Source organism: Salmo salar, chromosome ssa10, assembly GCF_905237065.1.
Source record: "Salmo salar chromosome ssa10, Ssal_v3.1, whole genome shotgun sequence".
NCBI lineage: Eukaryota > Metazoa > Chordata > Actinopteri > Salmoniformes > Salmonidae > Salmo > Salmo salar.
The window spans coordinates 28,006,612-28,025,442 of NC_059451.1; the positions used below are offsets into that span (position 1 = coordinate 28,006,612).

An 18,831-nucleotide genomic window follows, 5' to 3' on the forward strand; every position below is an offset into this window, starting at 1 on the left:
GCACGTTGTGTTAGCTAATCCAAGTTAATCATTTTAAAAGGCTAATTGATCATTAGAAAACCCTTTTGCAATTATGTTAGCACAGCTGAAAATTGTTGTGCTAATTAAAGTAGCAATAAAACTGGCCTTTTTTAGACTAGTTGAGTATCTGGAGCATCAGCATTTGTGGGTTCGGTTACAGGCTCAAAATGGCCAGAAACAAAGAACTTTCTTCTGAAACTCGCCAGTCTATTCTTCTTCTGAGTAATGAAGGCTATTCCATGTGAGAAATTGCCAAGAAACTGAAGATCTTGTACAATGCTGTGTACTACTCCCTTCACAGAACAGCGCAAACTGTCTCTAACCAGAATAGAAAGAAGACTGGGAGGCCCTGGTGCACAACTGAGCAAGAGGACAAGTACATTTGAGTGTATAGTTTGAGAAACACAAGTCCTCAACTGGCAGCTTCATTAAATAGTACCCGCAAAACACTAGTCTCAACGTCAACAGTGAAGAGGCGACCCCGGGATGCTGGCCTTGCCAGCAAAGAATGTTGCAAAGAAAAAGCCATACCGCAGACTGGCCAATAAAAAGAAAAGATTAAGATGGCAAAATAACACAGACACTGGACAGAGGAACTCTGTAATTCAATTTGATGTTATTTTAAATGGACAAAAATCTTTTGCTTTTCTTTAAAAAACAAGGACATTTCTAAGTGACCCCAAACTTTTGAACGGTAGTGTACGTTTGCACACATTTTTTAAAACATTTTCCCCACTTTGTCATTATGGGGTATTGTCCGTAAAAAAAAAAAAAACATTTAATCCATTTTGAATTCAGGCTGTAACAACAAAATGTGGAATAAGTCAAGGGGTATGAATATTTTCTGAAGGCACCGTAATAACCATCATAACTTGGAGTCATGCGATGATATGATCCTCACACTACGAATCAGGAAACCATGATGTTTATTAGGCTACAGATTAAACAAATGATGATTAACTTCACAGTTTGGTGAAAGTGCACAGTGATCTTGATGCTCCTTTCCAATAAATATCGAGGGTGTTATTCTGGTGACATGATGATCGATGCATGGCTGCTGTTTGACAAAAATGTTGTCGCTCTTATCCATAATAATCTCATCATGTAGACTAGCCTACCCACACTGTATCTGCGAGCTGTTGGCTAGAGCGCGGGTGCCAAGACAAGAGTAGGCACATCTGCTGTTTAATGCAACAGTTTTTGTGACAAAACTATCGGTCGAGTTGAAAATGCCACAGAAACACATTGAACTTGTGATTTTTATTCGGTACATGAAAAAGTACATTCTGTGTGCACTATGTCATCACACAGTGATTTTTATCCACGACAAGTCCATTTGGTGGAAACACACCACTGGTGAGAAAATGTGCATATTGTCTTTATGCGCATTTCTGAATCTGTCGCCAATTGGATGTAAATCTAGCTACTGTCAGTCTGCTTGGTCCCAGTTGGCAGGTATGTTATTGTAACGGTGTATCATTTAGTGAGTGAATGATTCCAGTGCCACACTCCCTGAGAGAGCAGGCTCATGTCTGCATAACAACCCTACCCCTGATGCAGGCAGGTACACCACATACGCAATCTGTGAGCGCAGAAAATGTCTTGTATTTAGGCTAGATGAAAACCTCTCTCACAAATAATGTAAAACTCACAATAATTATATTTTGCCTACATAGATGATGAAAACAAAGAGAGAATCACAAAATCATTTCCTGGAGTTGGTTTCATTCTAATCTGTCAACATTAAAGAGACAGCATCAGGTAATGTTAGACAAATGCTGACCAGCAGGGGGCCCTGGCTGACTGCAACTTGGCAGAAAGACCAAGCGTTTGTCAAATACAATTTTATTTTATTTGTCACATGCTTCGTAAACAACAGGTAGACTAACAGTGAAATGCAGTAAGCATTTCACTGTTAGTCAACACCTGTTGTTTACAAAGCATGTAACAAATACAATTTGATTTGACCAATGCGTCGTCTTTCAGCCAAGTTGCAGTCAGCCAGGGCCCCCTGCTGGTCAATGTGCCATACTGCATCCTAACGTGCAGATGGAGCTGTCAAAGTTTTTTATTTTTATTTCACCTTTATTTAACCAGGTAGGCCAGTTGAGAACAAATTCTCATTTACAACTGCGACCTGGCCAAGATAAAGCATAGCAATTCGACACATACAACAACACAGAGTTACACATGGAATAAACAAAATATACAGTGAATAATACAGTAGAACAAAAGAAAACAAAAAGTCTATATACAGTGAGTGCAAATGAGGTAAGATAAGGGAGTTAAGGCAATAAATAGGCCATGGTGGCGAAGTAATTACAATATAGCAATTAAACACTGGAATGGTAGATGTGCAGAAGATGAATGTGCAAGTAGGGATACTGGGGTGCAAAGGAGCAAGATAAATAAATAAATACAGTATGGGGATGAGGTAGGTAGATAGATGGGCTGTTTACAGATGGGCTATGTACAGGTGCAGTGATCTGTGAGCTGCTCTGACAGCTGGTGCTTAAAGCTAGTGAGGGAGATATGAGTCTCCAGCTTCAGAGATTTTTGCAGTTAATTCCAGTCATTGGCAGCAGAGAACTGGGAGGAAAGACGACCAAAGGAGGAACTGGCTTTGGGGGTGACCAGTGAGATATACCTGCTGGAGCACGTGCTACGAGTGGGTGTTGCTATGGTGACCAGTGAGCTGAGATAAGGCGGGGCTTTACCTAGCAGGGTCTTGTAGATGACCTGGAGCCAGTGGGTTTGGCAACGAATATGAAGCGAGGGCCAACCAACGAGACCGTACAGGTCGCAATGGTGGGTAGTGTATGGGGCTTTGGTGACAAAACGGATGGCACTGTGATAGACTGCATCCAATTTGTTGAGTACAGTGTTGGAGGCTATTTTATAGATGACATTACCGAAGTCGAGGATCGGTAGGATGGTCAGTTTTACGAGGGTATGTTTGGCAGCAAGTTCATTATCTTTATTTAGTCAAGTCAAGCCTACTGAAGCAATGGAGACAGGATTCTTATCAGAAGGGGCACATACTATTATTTGCACACTTAGCCTACAAATAAAAATGGTTCAAATGTGAGCAAGACATTTGTTTCAGTTCTCATATCGCTGTGTTTCCTGCAGTTGGAAATGGTATTATGTAAATGTATCAGATGAAGTGTAATGTATTATTGGATTTGTGAGGGCTTTTTACCTTCTGACTGCTGTCTGGGTCTAGCGAAGTTACACACGAAACGTACTCCTGCATGGCCTGTTCTGCACTCATGTCCTCAAGCTGCTTCCATGCTGTCCTGTAGCAAAACATAACCACAACACAGCAGATTGCTTCTGTTCCTCCCAAAAGCATTCAAGAGAACAAGACCATGCAGTAAATGAGTTTCAATTTGTAACAAAAAAATAGAATGTAGAAACCGGTACGGTTTTGGAAACATAAGGAATGTGTCTTTCATATCAGCGAGAAATACTCCAAATATTCCATCTAAACACTCCATCTAAATGTGAATCGGCGAGTTTTGTTAAGATCCCTGACGCTCGTTCTGAACGTTAAAACTCATCGCTTTGGGTACGGTTTTGGAAACATAATGAAAGTATCTTTCATATCAGCGAGAATTCTATATTTCTTTAAAGGTAGAGCTTAAATGAATATACACCGTTACAGGGTTAGTGTTCCCACACGGCCACATCTCCATGTTGCAGCGCTTGTTTATGCAAGACAGATGGTAGACATAGGCAGCCACCTGTATCTAGCATGCGCTGAACATTGTGTGTAAGCGTAACTGGGGATGAAGTGTAGTTCCTACCAAGTTCCTCTTCACACACAGCTTATGGATTTGTACAAATGAGTGGCATATGTTTCGAAAACCATTTCACAAGGGATGATTATTGACTTTTCTAATCATTAAAACACTACAAATGGTAGTTTACACACAGCCAACCATGGGCGAAGCTAACTGTTGAAAACCCTATGAAGAAGAATTTTTGAGAGCTAGATTCACCCTAGCCCAATATTGGACAAAAGGAGCCTAACATTATTGCTTAGTTCAAGGACTTTATATGTTCTGTTTAAAGGGCAAAAAGGCTCTGGAAGCTAACACTCCCTAATACTCCATCTAAACGTGAATCGATTCTCAATTGTGGTACGGTTCTAGAAACATCCATTCCTTTACTTTCCTATCACATCAAAATAATTTCACAAATGCAAAAAACACACTTACTGAACACTATATAACCGGTTTTAACACAGTTGCAACTGACAGTATTTTTCCAGTGACAAAACATTTGTGGAGTCCAGTGGTGTAAAGTACTTTAGTAAAAATAGTTTTTTGGGGTTATCTGTACTTCACTTCAATATTTAGGACAACTTTTAATGCACTACATTCCTGAAAAAAATGATGTACTTTTTACTCCATACATTTTACCTGACACCCAAAAGTACTCGTTACTTTTGAATGCTTAGCAGGACAGAAAATGGTCCAATTCGCACACTTATCAAGTGATCACCCCTGGTCATCTGCCTCTGATCTGGCAGACTCACTAAACACAAATGCTTTGTTTATAAATGATGTCTGAGTGTTGGAGTGTGACCCTGGCTATAAGGTTATATATATATATATATATAATTACACACACAGTTGAAGTCGGAAGTTTACCTACACTTAGGTTGGAGTCATTAAAACTCGTTTTTCAACCACTCCACAACTTTCTTGTTCACAAACTATAGCTTTGGCAAGTCGGTTAGGACATCTACTTTGTGCATGACACAAGTAATTTTTCCGACAATTGTTTACAGACAGATTATTTCACTTATAATTCAAGGTATCACAATTCCAGTGGGTCAGATGTTTACATACACTAAGTTGACTGTGCCTTTAAACAGCTTGGAAAATTCCAGAAAATTATGTCATGGCGTTAGAAGCATCTGATAGGCAAATTTACATAATTTGAGTCAATTGGAGGTGTACCTGTGGATGTATTTCAAGGCCTACCTTCAATCTCAGTGCCTCTTTGCTTGACATCATGGGAAAATCAAAAGAAAGACCTCAGAAAAATATTGTAGACCTCCACAAGTCTGGTTCATCCTTGGGATCAATTTACAAATGCCTGAAGGTACCAAGTTCATCTGTACAAACAATAGTACGCAAGTATAAACACCATGGGACCACGCAGCCGTCATGATGCTCAGGAAGGAGACGCGTTCTGTCTCCTAGAGATGAACGTACTTTGGTGCGAAAAGTGCAAATCAATCCCAGAACAGCAGCAAAGGACCTTGTGAAGATGCTGGAGGAAACCGGTACAAAAGTATCTATATCCACAATAAAACAAGTCCTATATCGACATAACTTGAAAGGCCGCTCAGCAAGGAAGAAGCCACTGCTCCAAAACCGCCATAAAAAAGCCAGACTACGGTTTGCAACTGCGCATGGGGACAAAGATCGTACTTTTTGGAGAAATGTCCTTTGGTCTGATGAAACAATAATAGAACTGCTTGGCCATAATGACCATTGTTATGTTTGCAGGAAAAAGGGGGAGGCTTGCAAGCTGAAGAACATTGTCCAAACCGTGAAGCACGGTGGTGGCAGCATCATGTTGTGGGGGTGCTCTGCTGCAGGAGGGACTAGTGCATTTCACAAAATAGATGGCATCATGAGGAAGTAACATTATGTGGATATATTGAAGCAACATCTCAAGACATCAGTCAGGAAATTAAAGCTTGGTCACAAATGGGTCTTCCAAATGGACAATGACCCCAAGCATACTTCTGAAGTTGTGGCAAAATGGCTTAAGGACAACAAAGTCAAAGGAGTGGCCATCACAAAGCCCTGAACTCAGTCCTATAGAAAATGTGTGGGCAGAACTGAAAAAGCGTGTGTGAGCAAGGACGCCTACAAACCTGACTCAGTTACCAGCTCTGTCAGGAGGAATGGGCCAAAATTCACCCAACTTATTGTGGGAAGCTTGTGGAAGGCTACCAGAAATGTTTAACCCAAGTTAAACAATTTAAAGGCAATGCTACCAAATACTAATTGAGTGTATGTAAACTTCTGACCCACTGGGAATGTGATGAAAGAAATAAAAGCTGAAATAAATCATTCTCTACTATTATTCTGACATTTCACGTTCTTAAAGAAAGTGGTGATCCTAACTGACCTAAGACAGGGCATTTTTTACTAGGATTAAATGTCAGGAATTGTGAAAAACTGAGTTTAAATGTATTTGGCTAAGGTGTACTTCAACTGTATATACACAAATAATAGCAGAGAGAATTATTTATTTCAGCTTTTATTTCTTTCATCACATTCCCACATTCCCAGACTATTATGTGTAATGTAATTGAACTGATAGTCATGATCAAGTGCTAGATTCACCCATACAAATTCCTGCCAGGAAATGAATAAACACATCACACCAGCACAATGATTAACCAATGACAAACATACCATTTTCTTTGACCTTCAAAATCGAAAAACCCAGGCTTTGCTGTATTGCACTTTCCAACCTTTACCTGTGAACATATGAAAGAGGTGATGATTAGGGAAGGGATTGAATAGCAGCATAGCCGAATCATCTGTTTGACAGCACTCAGCAGAATTCTCACTAACCATTCAATGGCAAGTAATAGGTGAAAATCTATCATACACCTGTTTGTGATTTGTGTACTTAACTGTGGTTTACACCCCCCACCCACCACCACCACAAGTCAACAAAACAGTGTAACAATGATATTGTGTATGCAAGAGCATGATTTGGTGGCACAAATAGCTAGAAAATTACAGACATGAATGTAGCCTGAATATGCATACCATGTCACCTGATAGCGATCTAGCAAGCATCTATCTAAATAACAAATGGGACCATTGTTTGGGATGTACTGCTATCTGATAGTCACCTGTTTATACCTAGCATACAGGTACAACAATTGTTCCCTACTGGCGGTCTGAACTAGGTCTCGGAGACGGTCTGCCGCTGCCTCAAATTCGTGTTCCAATTCCTCCCCTTCCAGTCGATGACCCGGGTCATCTACACCGCAGTCGAATTTCCCTAATCCTAGATCTGAGTCGGAGTCTGATCCTCCGCCTAGAGGCTCTCCTGTATCAGGCCGAGCTGGGTCGGTACCTGAGCCTGTGGCAGAATCAGGTGAAGATGATGGAGAGCGTGATGCCATTGTCGAAAATCTTATAATATCGCTCTCAGTAGTTTCTACAGCATACGCATATATAACGTTACTATGTATCGGGTTTCTATTTATTTTATCCTTTATCGCTAAAAATCGTTTATCCGTATTAGTTGGACTTGTTTGCACAAATGGTCCGTCTCTGGTACACCCCACTAAAAGACTCGGGTAGAACTAAGACTAGGAACAAAGGTTCCTAAATCACATTTTATTGGTCGCATACACATATTTATTTGTGTTTCTAGCTCCAACAGTGCAGTAGTATCTAACAATTCACAAAAATACACACACACATCTAAAAGTAAAATAATGGAATTAAGAAATATCTAAATATTAGGACGAGCAATGTCAACATGGCATTGACTAGAATACAGTATATACATATGAAATTAGTAAAACAGTATGTACACATTATTAAAGTGACCAGTGTTCCATTATTAAAGTGACCAGTGATTCCATGTCTATGTACATAGAGCAGCAGCCTCTAACGTGCAGGGTTGAGTGACCAGGTGGTAGCCGGCTAGTGACAGTGACTAAGTTAAGGGCAGGGTACTGGGTGGAAGCCGGCTAGTGATGGCTATTTAACAGTCTGATGGCCTTGTCTGAACCTGTTTTTCAGTCTCTCGGTCCCAGCTTTGATGCACCTGTACTGACCTCGCCTTCTGGATGATAGCAGGGTGAATAGGCCATGGCTCGGGTGGTTGATGTCCTTGATGATCTTTTTGGCCTTCCTGTGACATCGGGTGCTGTTGGTGTCCTGGAAGGCAGACAGTGTGCCCCCGGTGATGCGTTGGGCAAACTGCACCATCCTCTGGAGAGCCCTGCGGTTGCCATACCAGGCGGTGATACAGCTTACAGACGGTGATACAGCCCGACAGGACGCTCTCAATGGTGCATTTGTAAATGTTTGTGAGGGTGTTAGGGGCCAAAGCCGAATTTCTTCAGCCTCCTGAGGTTGAAGAGGTGCCGTTGCGCCTTCTTCACCACACTGTCTGTGTGGGTGGACCATTTCAGATTGTCAGTGGTGTGTATGCCGAGGATCTTGAAGCTTTTCACCTTGTCCACTGCGGTCCCGTCGATGTGGACGGTCCCGTCGACCTAAGATCCAGACAGAAATAATTGTATTTATTAGGATCCACATTATCCGACGCCTATGGCAACAGCTAGTTTAACTGCGGTCTGACACATAACGAAAAAGACATTACAGACAAAAGACTAGAATGTATATACATTTAAAAGCATTAACATGTGTTTATCTTTCATTTTTTTTACATTTGACATTTTAGTCATTTAGCAGACACTCTTATCTAGAGCGACTTACAGTAGTGAATGCATACATTTCATACATTATTTTTTTCTTTTTCTCCATACTGGGCCCCGTGGGAATCGAACCCACAACCCTGGTGTTGCAAACACCATGCTCTACCAACTGAGCCACACATAAACTCAGCTAAAAAAAAGAAACGTCCTCTCATTGTCAACTGCGTTTATTTTCAGCAAACTTAACATGTGAAATATTTGTATGAACATAACAAGATTCAATAACTGAGACATAAACTGAACAAGTTCCACAGACATGTAACCAACAGAAATGGAATAATATGTCCCTGAACAAAGGGGGGTCAAAATCAAAAGTAAGAGTCAGAATCTGGTGTGGCCACCAGCTGCATTAAGTACTGCAGTGCATCTCCTCCTCATGGACTGCACCAGATTTGCCCGTTCTTGCTGTGAGATGTTACCCCACTCGTCCACCAAGGCACCTGCAAGTTCCCGGACATTTCTGGGGGGAATGGCCCTAGCCCTCATCCTCCGATCCAACAGTCCCAGACGTGCTCAATGGGATTCAGATCCGGGCTCTTCACTGGCCATGGCAGAACACTGACATTCATGTCTTGCAGGAAATCACGCACAGAACGAGCAGTATGGTTGGTGGCATTGTCATACTGGAGGGTCATGTCAGGATGAGGGTACCACATGAGGGAGGAGGATGTCTTCCCTGTATCGCACAGCGTTGAGATTGCCTGCAATGACAACAAGCTCAGTCCGATGATGCTGTGACACACCGCCCCAGACCATGACGGACCCTCCACCTCCAAATCGATCCCGCTCCAGAGTACAGGCCTCGGTGTAAGGCTCATTCCTTAGACGATAAACGCGAATCCTACCATCACCCCTGGTGAGACAAAACCGCGACTCATCAGTCCAACCTCTCTCAGCCTAATGCGGACAGTCTGAGCACTGATGGAGGGATTGTGCGTTCCTGGTGTAACTCGGGCAGTTGTTGTTGCCATCCTGTACCTGTCCCGCAGGTGTGATGTTCGGATGTACCGATCCTGTGCAGGTGTTGTTACATGTGGTCTGCCACTGCGAGGACGATCAGCTGTCTGTCTTGTCTCCCTGTAGTGCCGTCTTAGGCGTCTCACAGTCCTCACATTGCAATTTATTTCCCTGGCCACATCTGCAGTCCTCATGCCTTCTTGCAGCATGCCTAAGGCACGTTCACGCATATGAGCAGGGACCCTGGGCATCTTTCTTTTGGTGTTTTTCAAAGTCAGTAGAAAGGCCTCTTTAGTGTCCTACATTTTCATAACTGTGACCTTAATTTGCCTACCGTCTGTAAGCTGTTAGTGTCTTAACGACCGTTCCACAGGTGCATGTTCATTAATTGTTTATGGTTCATTGAGCAAGCATGGGAAACAGTGTTTAAACCCTTTACAATGAAGATCTGTGAAGTTATTTGGATTTTTACGAATTATCTTTGAAAGACAGGGTCCTGAAAAAGGGACGTTTCTTTTTTTGCTGAGTTTACATGTCAGCACATACACACAACAAGTAGGTCACATGGGGGAGAGGCATTGTGCCATGAGATGTTGCTTCATTTGTTTGTTTTTTAAACCAGGTTTGCTGTTCACTTGCGCTATATAAGATGGAAGGGGGTTCCATTCACTCATGTCTCTGTATAATTCCCAATGTTTCCTTGAATTTGTTCTGGACCTGTGGAGAGTGAAAAGACCCATGGTGGCATGTCTGGTATGGTAAATATGTGTAAATTGACTATGTAAACAATTTGGAATTTCTAACACATTAATGTTTCTTATAAAAACAAGAAGTGACGCAGTCAGTCTCTCCTCAACTCTTAGCCAAGAGAGACTGGCATGCATAGTATTTACATTAGCCCTCTGACTACAATGAAGAGCGAGAAGTGACACTCTGTTCAGGGCCAGCTGCAGCTTAACTTAGTCTTTCTTTGCAGTACTTGACCATATGAATGGAAAATAATCACGATAAGATAAAACTAGAGCCTGCAGGACTTGCTTTGTGGAGTGTTGTGTCAAAAGAGCAGAGCATCTCTTAATTATGGACAGACCTCTACCCATCTTTACAACCACTGAATCTAAATGCATGTTTCTAGTGGTACAGACAGGTACACACAGTAGTGTAAAAAATCGTGGTGTCAGGAATATTTGGATATAGTATATGTGTCACAAAAATCCCTGATGAAGGCCTATCCCAAGCCGAAAATCGTTGGCGTTTGTTAGACCTGTAGCCTAGGCAGCCGATAGTTGGCGCTAGATCTGCACTATCGTCTAGGATTGATGTGCTGGACTAGTCTCCCCAGCATATTTGTTGCCTCCATCACTGTATCAACTTTGCCTTACCCGTGGATCGGCTCGCCCATTCAGGCTGCAAATGCATATTTTTTCTCCTTAACTGGCTTTAATCGCGGGCCGTCGGAAAAAAATGTGTACCCTTGGATGCTGTGTGCAACACCCTAAATTGTCAGAAATTCCGATACTGGTGGTGGGAAATTGTTTTGTTGAGAGAGTAGCCTACACATATGTGTCCAGTTTTTTCCGACCGCCATCCATTAAAGCTAGGAGGGAAATGATGCCTTTGCAGCCTGAATGGAGGATGCTTTATGTACGAGCCGGTCCACGAGGGACACGAGTATATTACTTGCTGGACACATCCATCCTAGAGGATATTGCAGATCAAGCGTACACTATCGGCTTCCTAGGCTATTAGACATGCAGCTGCTGTTTATTTATTTATATTTTCTACCGAAATGGCAATATTTTTGTATGTAGCCTATATTTTTTTCGTTTAGCCTATCTGCCCAAAAGACGTAGCAACCTATGTCGAGAAAGTGACTACCCTATAGAACATGTTGTAGCCTACTGACAAGAGCAGCTTAATTATTATTATAATATTATCTGGTTAAATAGAACAGAAAAGACTATCGGAACCGTTACAAAAAAAAGTTTACACTTGCAAAACGGGGTTATTTTGGACGCAGTATTTGCAGCATACTGCAGTTGTACTGCACTTTAATTGCAGTTATACTGCACTCTGACTGCAATCTTTTTTCTTAAGAGAATTAACTAATTGCAATTGTAGCCTATGTAGCCTGTTGAATTAGTGTTGTTCGTCCAGTAGATGGCAGTATTAGATGGCATCAATAAACTGCACGCACCCACACCGGTCTCGCATTGCAGTGATCATGATGGAATGGAACTCCAACAGGCGGATGATTCATATTAGCAGTGCAGACGCACAAAGAGAAGTGGGCTATTGTGAATTAAATATAAAAATAGAGCACCTTACATTGTGGACCCTGGTACACCACTTGGCCTCAGAGAAGATAGATGGTCTGGAAACAAAACCAGACCAACAAAGTAACTTTATTTGTGTTGACATTTTGGTGGTCCTTAATCCTCATTATATGGTCAGTAGCCAGGCTATTGTTGCTCAAAGACGATAAATAAATGGAGAAGTCAGAGACAATTGCAGTGAAACAAATGGGAATTAAAAAATCCGACCCATAAACTTTTAACGATACTCCTTCATTCCCGACCTACTAAAAAAAAAAGTTTTTAAATATGTAATTTCCTCTCATACGATAGGCTACGGAATGACCTTCCCTACAGACAGTTGAGTAGCCATTTCATGTGATTGTGTGGCAAAGTAAAAGTTGGTGAGTCTTTCTAAAGTTCAGAAGAAACACATTTTCACAGTCTATAGCCTAAATTAAAATGATCTAACCTTGTAGAATAATGAATTTGGCTAAAATGAATATATATTGTCTGTGACTATTGGCAAATACAGCCTACTTCAGGATTATTTTACACATTATACTTTTTAATGACGCGGCCAGGAATTCTGAGGCATATTCCCAGAAATGAACCCCTAGAAATAAAGTGAAAGTGACAGCTAGAGGATTCCACCCAGGTCCTTATTAATCAATATGCCTACCATAGTTCATGCAGGTAGGCTATACACGTAGAAAACATTTTTCTACAAATAATCTACCAATAAAGAAAAGACAGAAAGCTTAATTGGCTACATTTAGGGTGTCTTCCACTGAGGGGGTCTTCAGGTTATATTCATTACGCCGACTGTTTCAAAACGTTTCGTCTGTTGCGAAACGTTTTACTCCAAACGGAAAACGTTTAGCAACGAAAATGAAAGTTTCTATTGGACGAATTCAGGTAAGTCCCTACCCGTTTCGTTCCATTTTCTCAGTTTGCTTCTGTTTTGTTCTTAAACGGTAAACGGTTTCCTTTGCAAGATATAATGAATACACCCCTGATACACCGCCTGTCACTGCGCAGTGACGCAACCACGTTGTTGGTTGAATGCGATGGCGAACTGCTGTGTCCCCAGAATTGACAAGGGATCGAAGGGAGAGTCACTGAAGCATTTGCACCGGGACCGTTATATTGTCATCAAACCACCTGTTATAGGGAGGGAGGCCTCTGTTCCGCCATCCCTCCCACAAAATAGTATGGGACGGAGTTTCTTTGGAGTACGCTAATCGGGATAAGACAGAGTGCCCTAGAGTAAACTGACGCATGCGAGCCAGCAAGTTGACAGACATAACAAAACTTGCGTCAACAGGGGACAGTCCTACTAGGAATTACGGACGTTGAGTAGATAGCTGGTCCTGCAAAATGAAATTCGCGGAGCACCTTTCGTCCCATATTACTCCAGAATGGAGGAAACAGTACCTTCAATATGAGGTAATTACACATGTTTTTATTTCGATGTAGGATGATGCTTTCTGATTTAAAGTGAGAAAAGTCACTCATATCCATGTTAATGAATACATAATGAATTGATAGCATAGCTTGTTATTGGTCTTCGTAAATTGTATTAATCTTGATTTGTGTTTTTCTTATAGCTGTCAATTTAACTTTTAGCCTACTTCTTGAATAGTGTAACAAAAGACTGCATGAATATGTAAATACGGATAGTTTATGGTAGGCTATTGCGTTGGCTGTAACTTTCCTTTTGATAAACCAAGCAGTCTTATTTATTTAATTTAGATTGTTTTAAAAATTTTGGCAATTACTTTGTGCATCATAGTTATCTTTGTGCAACCTTTCCTGAGGCTGTCAGTTTGATGGTATGGTACTTTTGTTCATTGATCAAATATTTGCTATTCATAAGCATTTATTCATTTTGTTAATAATTTTATTTACAAACGGAATTATTATATATACGGGATACATTGTTATTTTTCTTTCCATTTGTTGACATACACTGTATTTTTCACTACAGTCGTCGCGTGCGCGTCCATAACATTGGCCATTACATTGGAACGCTGAACAATAAGGATAGTATTTACGTGGCTTAGTCCATTGTTATTGTTTGCCAGTGTTGAAAAACAGACTTACAATATTTGCTGGTTATTTAAGAATGAGAAATGTAACTTTTTGAATAAAATATATGTCAATTATTATGCATAGGATAGTCTCAGTAAATGGGTAAAATCACAATACAATATTTTCATTATAATTCATAAATGTTTTCTATCCTGGAAAATTATATTCCCTTGCTAGATAACTGATTTGATTGAATAACATTATTATGTAAGTTATTTTGTTAAATGCAATTTTGGTTAATTAGATATTATGGCTTGCTTTGTTTGAAAAGCTTTAATTGAATGGATTAGATATAGCGTAGCCAAAACCAAAAAGTCTAAAACTGTCCATTTTTGTTATGTCTATGGTTTGGAGAAAGCAGTCTGAGGAGCATTTTCAGTGTCACACCCCACATCTTCTTGGTTCACGTTAAGAGCCTGAGTGCAGAAAGGCTCTTACAAGGCTGCCCATTCCATTTTGTTCTATGAATTATAGACAAAGATGCTGATGCGAGCCTCTGGAAGATTCTTAGTCTGCATCCCACTATCAAACCTGCATGCCTTACTCTGTGGGTTTATACCATGCTATAACAAGATAAATTCATATACAATTTATAATTACCTTCATTGATCTAGCAAGCCATCAAGTAGGCACAGGAAGGTATGTGCCTTCATTTGGATTAGGTGAGAATAAAACACATATGGATTAGGTGAGGGTAAAACACATATGGATTAGGTGAGGGTAAAACACATATGGATTAGGTGAGGGTAAAACACATATGGATTAGGTGAGGGTAAAACACATATGGATTAGGTGAGGGTAAAACATATGGATTAGGTGAGGGTAAAACACATATGGATTAGGTGAGGGTAAAACACATATGGATTAGGTGAGGGTAAAACACATATGGATTAGGTGAGGGTAAAACACATATGGATTAGGTGAGGGTAAAACACATATGGATTAGGTGAGGGTAAAACACATTTGGATTAGGTGAGGGTAAAACACATATGGATTAGGTGAGGGTAAAAACACATATGGATTAGGTGAGGGTAAAACACATATGGATTAGGTGAGGGTAAAACACATATGGATTAGGTGAGGGTAAAACACATATGGATTAGGTGAGGGTAAAACACATTTGGATTAGGTGAGGGTAAAACACATATGGATTAGGTGAGGGTAAAACACATATGGATTAGGTGAGGGTAAAACACATATGGATTAGGTGAGGGTAAAACACATTTGGATTAGGTGAGGGTAAAACACATATGGATTAGGTGAGGGTAAAACACATATGGATTAGGTGAGGGTAAAACACATATGGATTAGGTGAGGGTAAAACACATATGGATTAGGTGAGGGTAAAACACATATGGATTAGGTGAGGGTAAAACACATATGGATTAGGTGAGGGTAAAACACATATGGCCACACTAGTCTTTGTCTATATTTGCAGCCTGACGCATGGAATCCAATACATGGCCATATCAGCCATTTTACACCTCAGTCAGCTTTGAGATGGCTGACCTTCTCAGAGCGGCCATGCCATGTTGGACAAATATTTCAATAATACTCAGTATGATTTATTATATGCAATTGTCTTTTCAGAAAGCACTTTGCTTTGTACTTTTAGTATTTTTCTCTGAGTGAAAGAAATATGTATTGTCTAGTCTCCTTAAGTTGTTGCGCTGTATTGACAGAAATCTGGTCACAATTATTCTGATTACAAATAAATTCTGAAACATTGTAAGACTTTACACGTTGCTCTTATACCTGTGTATTAACACTGGTATTACTACATCAACAATATTGTTATATATATTTTTAGTAATGGATCTAGTTGATGTTTTATTGTGGGAGAATGTATTACAGAGCTCCATGCTAGAATCCCATATACACTTATAGGTGTTTAATACATATGCTGGTGCATGAGCGTTAGACAACACACCTGTGGCCAAGCAAAGTCAATCTAGATTCTCCTTGCAGATTGGTGTTAAAACTGTAATCTGTACAGTATCAGATGGGTGTTAAACATGGGAATGAAATCATAATAGCAAAAGGAATTATATTTCATTGCACAGTCATTTCTTGGCACAGTCATAGCATAGTAAATTAAACCATAGGTCTGCTTCAGACTTGCAATGCATAGTTTGTGTGTTAGGCTTCTTCAACTGTCTGACCTGTTTGTCTGTTATGGACATGAGGGCACTGGAGTGGGAGGCACAAGCAACGATTGCCAAGAGACTCTGACTCTTAGAGAATACACATAACTACATTTTATCCACCGGAAATATTAAATCAAATCACATTGTATTTGTCACATGCGTTGTAGACAACAGGTGTAGACTAACAGTGAAATGCTCACTTACGAGTACATTTCCAACAATGCAGAGTTAAAGATCAGATAAAAAATAAATAATAGAAATAGTGACACGAGGAATAAATACACAGTGAATAATAATGACAAAAAATAACATGGCTATATATAGTGAGTAGAAAATGACATTACTATATACAGGGAGTACCAATACCGAGTCCATGTGCAGGGGTGCAAGGCAATTGATGTAGCTATAGTGCATTTGGAAAGTATTCAGACCCCTTTACTTTTATCACATTTTGTTACGTTACAGCATTATTCTAAAATGAATTAAACACACAATAGCCCATAATGACAAAGCAAACACAGGTTTTTAGATGAAACATGACATTTACATAAGTATTCAAACCCTTTAATCAGTACTTTGTTGAAGCACCTTTGGCAGCGATTACAACCTCAAGTCTTATTGGGTATGACACTACAATCTTGGCACACCTGCATTTGGGGAGTTTCTCCCATTATACTCTTCAGATCCTCTCAAACTCTGTCAGGTTGGATGGGGAGCGTCGCTGCACAGCTATTTTCAGGTCTCTCCAGAGATGTTCAGTCGGGTTTGAAGTCCGGGCTCTGGCTGGGCCACTCAAGGACATTCAGAGACTTGTCCTGAAGCCACTCCTGCATTTTCTTGGCTGTCTGCTTAGGGTCGTTGTCCTGTTGGATGGTGAACCTTCGCCCTAGTCTGAAGTCCTGAGCGCTCTGGAGCAGGTTTTCACCAAGGATCTCTCTGTACTTTGCTGCGTTAATCTTTCCCTCGATCCTGACTAGTCTCCCAGTCCCTGCCGCTGAAAAACATCCCAACAGTATGATGCTGCCACCACGATGCTTCACCGTTGGGATGGTGCCAGGTTTCCTCCAGACGTAACCCAAAGAGTTCAATCTTGGTTTCATCAGACCAGAGAATCTTGTTTCTTATGGGCTGAGGGTCCTTTAGGTGCCTTTTGGCAAACTCCAAGCGTGCTGTCATGTGCCTTTTACTGAGGAGTGGCTTCCATCTGGACACACTACTATAAAGGCTTGATTGGTGGAGTGCTGCAGAGATGGTTATCCTTCTGGAGTTCTCTGGAGTACTCTGAAGCTCTGTCAGAGTGACCATCGGATTCTTGGTCACCTCCCTAACCAAGGCCCTTCTCCCCCGATTGTGCAGTTTGGCCTGACGGCCAGCTCTAGGAAGAGCCTTGGTGGTTCCAAACTTCTTCCATTTAAGAATGATGGTGGCCACTGTGTTCTTGGGGACCTTCAATGCTGCAGAATTGTTTTTGGTACCCTTCCCCAGATCTGTGCCTCGACATAATCCTGTCTCAGAACTCTACGGACATTTCCTTCGACCTCATTGCTTGGTTTTTGCTCTGACATGTACTGTCAACTGTGGGATCTTATATAGACAGGTGTGTGCCTTTCCAAATTATGTCCAATCAATTGAATTTACCACAGGTGGACTCCAATCAAGTTGTAGATGTAACGAGTCTCATAGCAAAGGGTCTGAATACTTATGTAACTAGTTTTTTCTGTTTTGTATTTTTAATACATTTGCAAAAATTTATACAAATCTGTTTTTGCTTTGTCATTGTGGGGTATTGTGTAGATTTATGAGGAAAATGTTTTATTTAATCAATTTTAGAATAAGACTGTAACGTAACAAAGTGTGGTAAAAGTCAAGGGGTCTGAATACTTTCCGAATGCACTGTATGTACTGTTCACATAAGAAGGGGTAAAGTGACTTGGCAACAGGATAGATTATAGACAGTAGCAGCAGTGTGTGTGTGTGTGTGTGTGTGTGTGTGTGTGTGTGTGTGTGTGTGTGTGTGTGTGTGTGTGTGTGTGTGTGTGTGTATGTGTGTCTGTGTGTGTGTGTGTGTGTATGTGTGTGTGTGTGTGTGTGTGTGTGTGTGTGTGTGTGTGTGTGTGTGTGTGTGTGTGTGTGTGTGTGTGTGTGTGTGTGTGTGTGGCGTCAGTATGTGAATGTTATGTGTGTGTGGGCGTATGTATGTGTTGGGGTGTGAGTGTGTAGGTAGAGTCCATGTGTGTGCATAGAGTCAGTGCAAGAGAGAGTGCAAAAAAGGGTCAATGCAGGTTGTCCGGGTAGCCATTTGATTAGCTACTTAGCAGTCTTGTTTAGAAGTTTTATGGCTTGGGGGTAGAAGCTGTTCAGGGTCCTGTTGGTTCCAGACTTGGTGCATTGGTACCTCTTGCCGTGCGGTAGCAGAGAGAACAGTCTGTGGCTTGGGTGGGTGGAGTCTTGGACAGTTTGTTGGTCCTTCCTCTGACACCGCCTGGTATAGAGGTCCTGGATGGCAGGGAGCTCGGCCCCAGTGATCTACTGGGCCATATGCACTACCCTCTGTAGTGCCTTGTGGTCGTATGCCAAGCAGTTACCATACCAAGCGGTGATGCAGCCAGTAATGATGCTCTCAAAGGTGCAGCTGTTGAAGGTTTTGAGGATGTGAGGACCCATGCCAAATTCTTTTGAGCCTCCTGAGGGGGAAGTGAAGTTGTCGTTCCCTTTTCACGACTGTTTTGGTGTGTTTGGAACATGATAGATCCTTAGCGATGTGGACACCGAAGAACTTCAAGCTCTTGACCCGCTCCATTACAGCCCCGTTGATATG

The 18,831-nt window shown here is 41.2% G+C and overlaps 2 protein-coding genes across 3 annotated transcripts in view; one reads left to right on the plus strand and one right to left on the minus strand.

Annotated features, from left to right (window-relative positions):
- Positions 1-7,359, minus strand: part of acbd6 (acyl-CoA binding domain containing 6) — a 77,535-nt gene extending 70,176 nt beyond the window's left edge. For both annotated transcript variants that reach the window (XM_014216696.2, XM_014216695.2), the window contains exons 1-3: positions 6,917-7,359; positions 6,468-6,532; positions 3,224-3,320 (exon numbers count right to left, since the gene is read on the minus strand). In XM_014216696.2, coding sequence (XP_014072171.1) covers positions 3,224-3,320; positions 6,468-6,532; positions 6,917-7,192 — 438 coding nt within the window. In that variant the 5' untranslated portion in view covers positions 7,193-7,359. The remainder of the gene's footprint in view (positions 1-3,223; positions 3,321-6,467; positions 6,533-6,916) is intronic.
- Positions 7,360-12,845: 5,486 nt separating this feature from the next.
- The window catches only part of LOC106613915 (xenotropic and polytropic retrovirus receptor 1 homolog), a 96,748-nt gene continuing 90,762 nt past the window's right edge, over positions 12,846-18,831 (plus strand). The window contains exon 1 of the mRNA XM_014216697.2: positions 12,846-13,221. Within this exon, the coding sequence (XP_014072172.1) occupies positions 13,153-13,221 (69 nt within the window). The 5' untranslated portion in view covers positions 12,846-13,152. The remainder of the gene's footprint in view (positions 13,222-18,831) is intronic.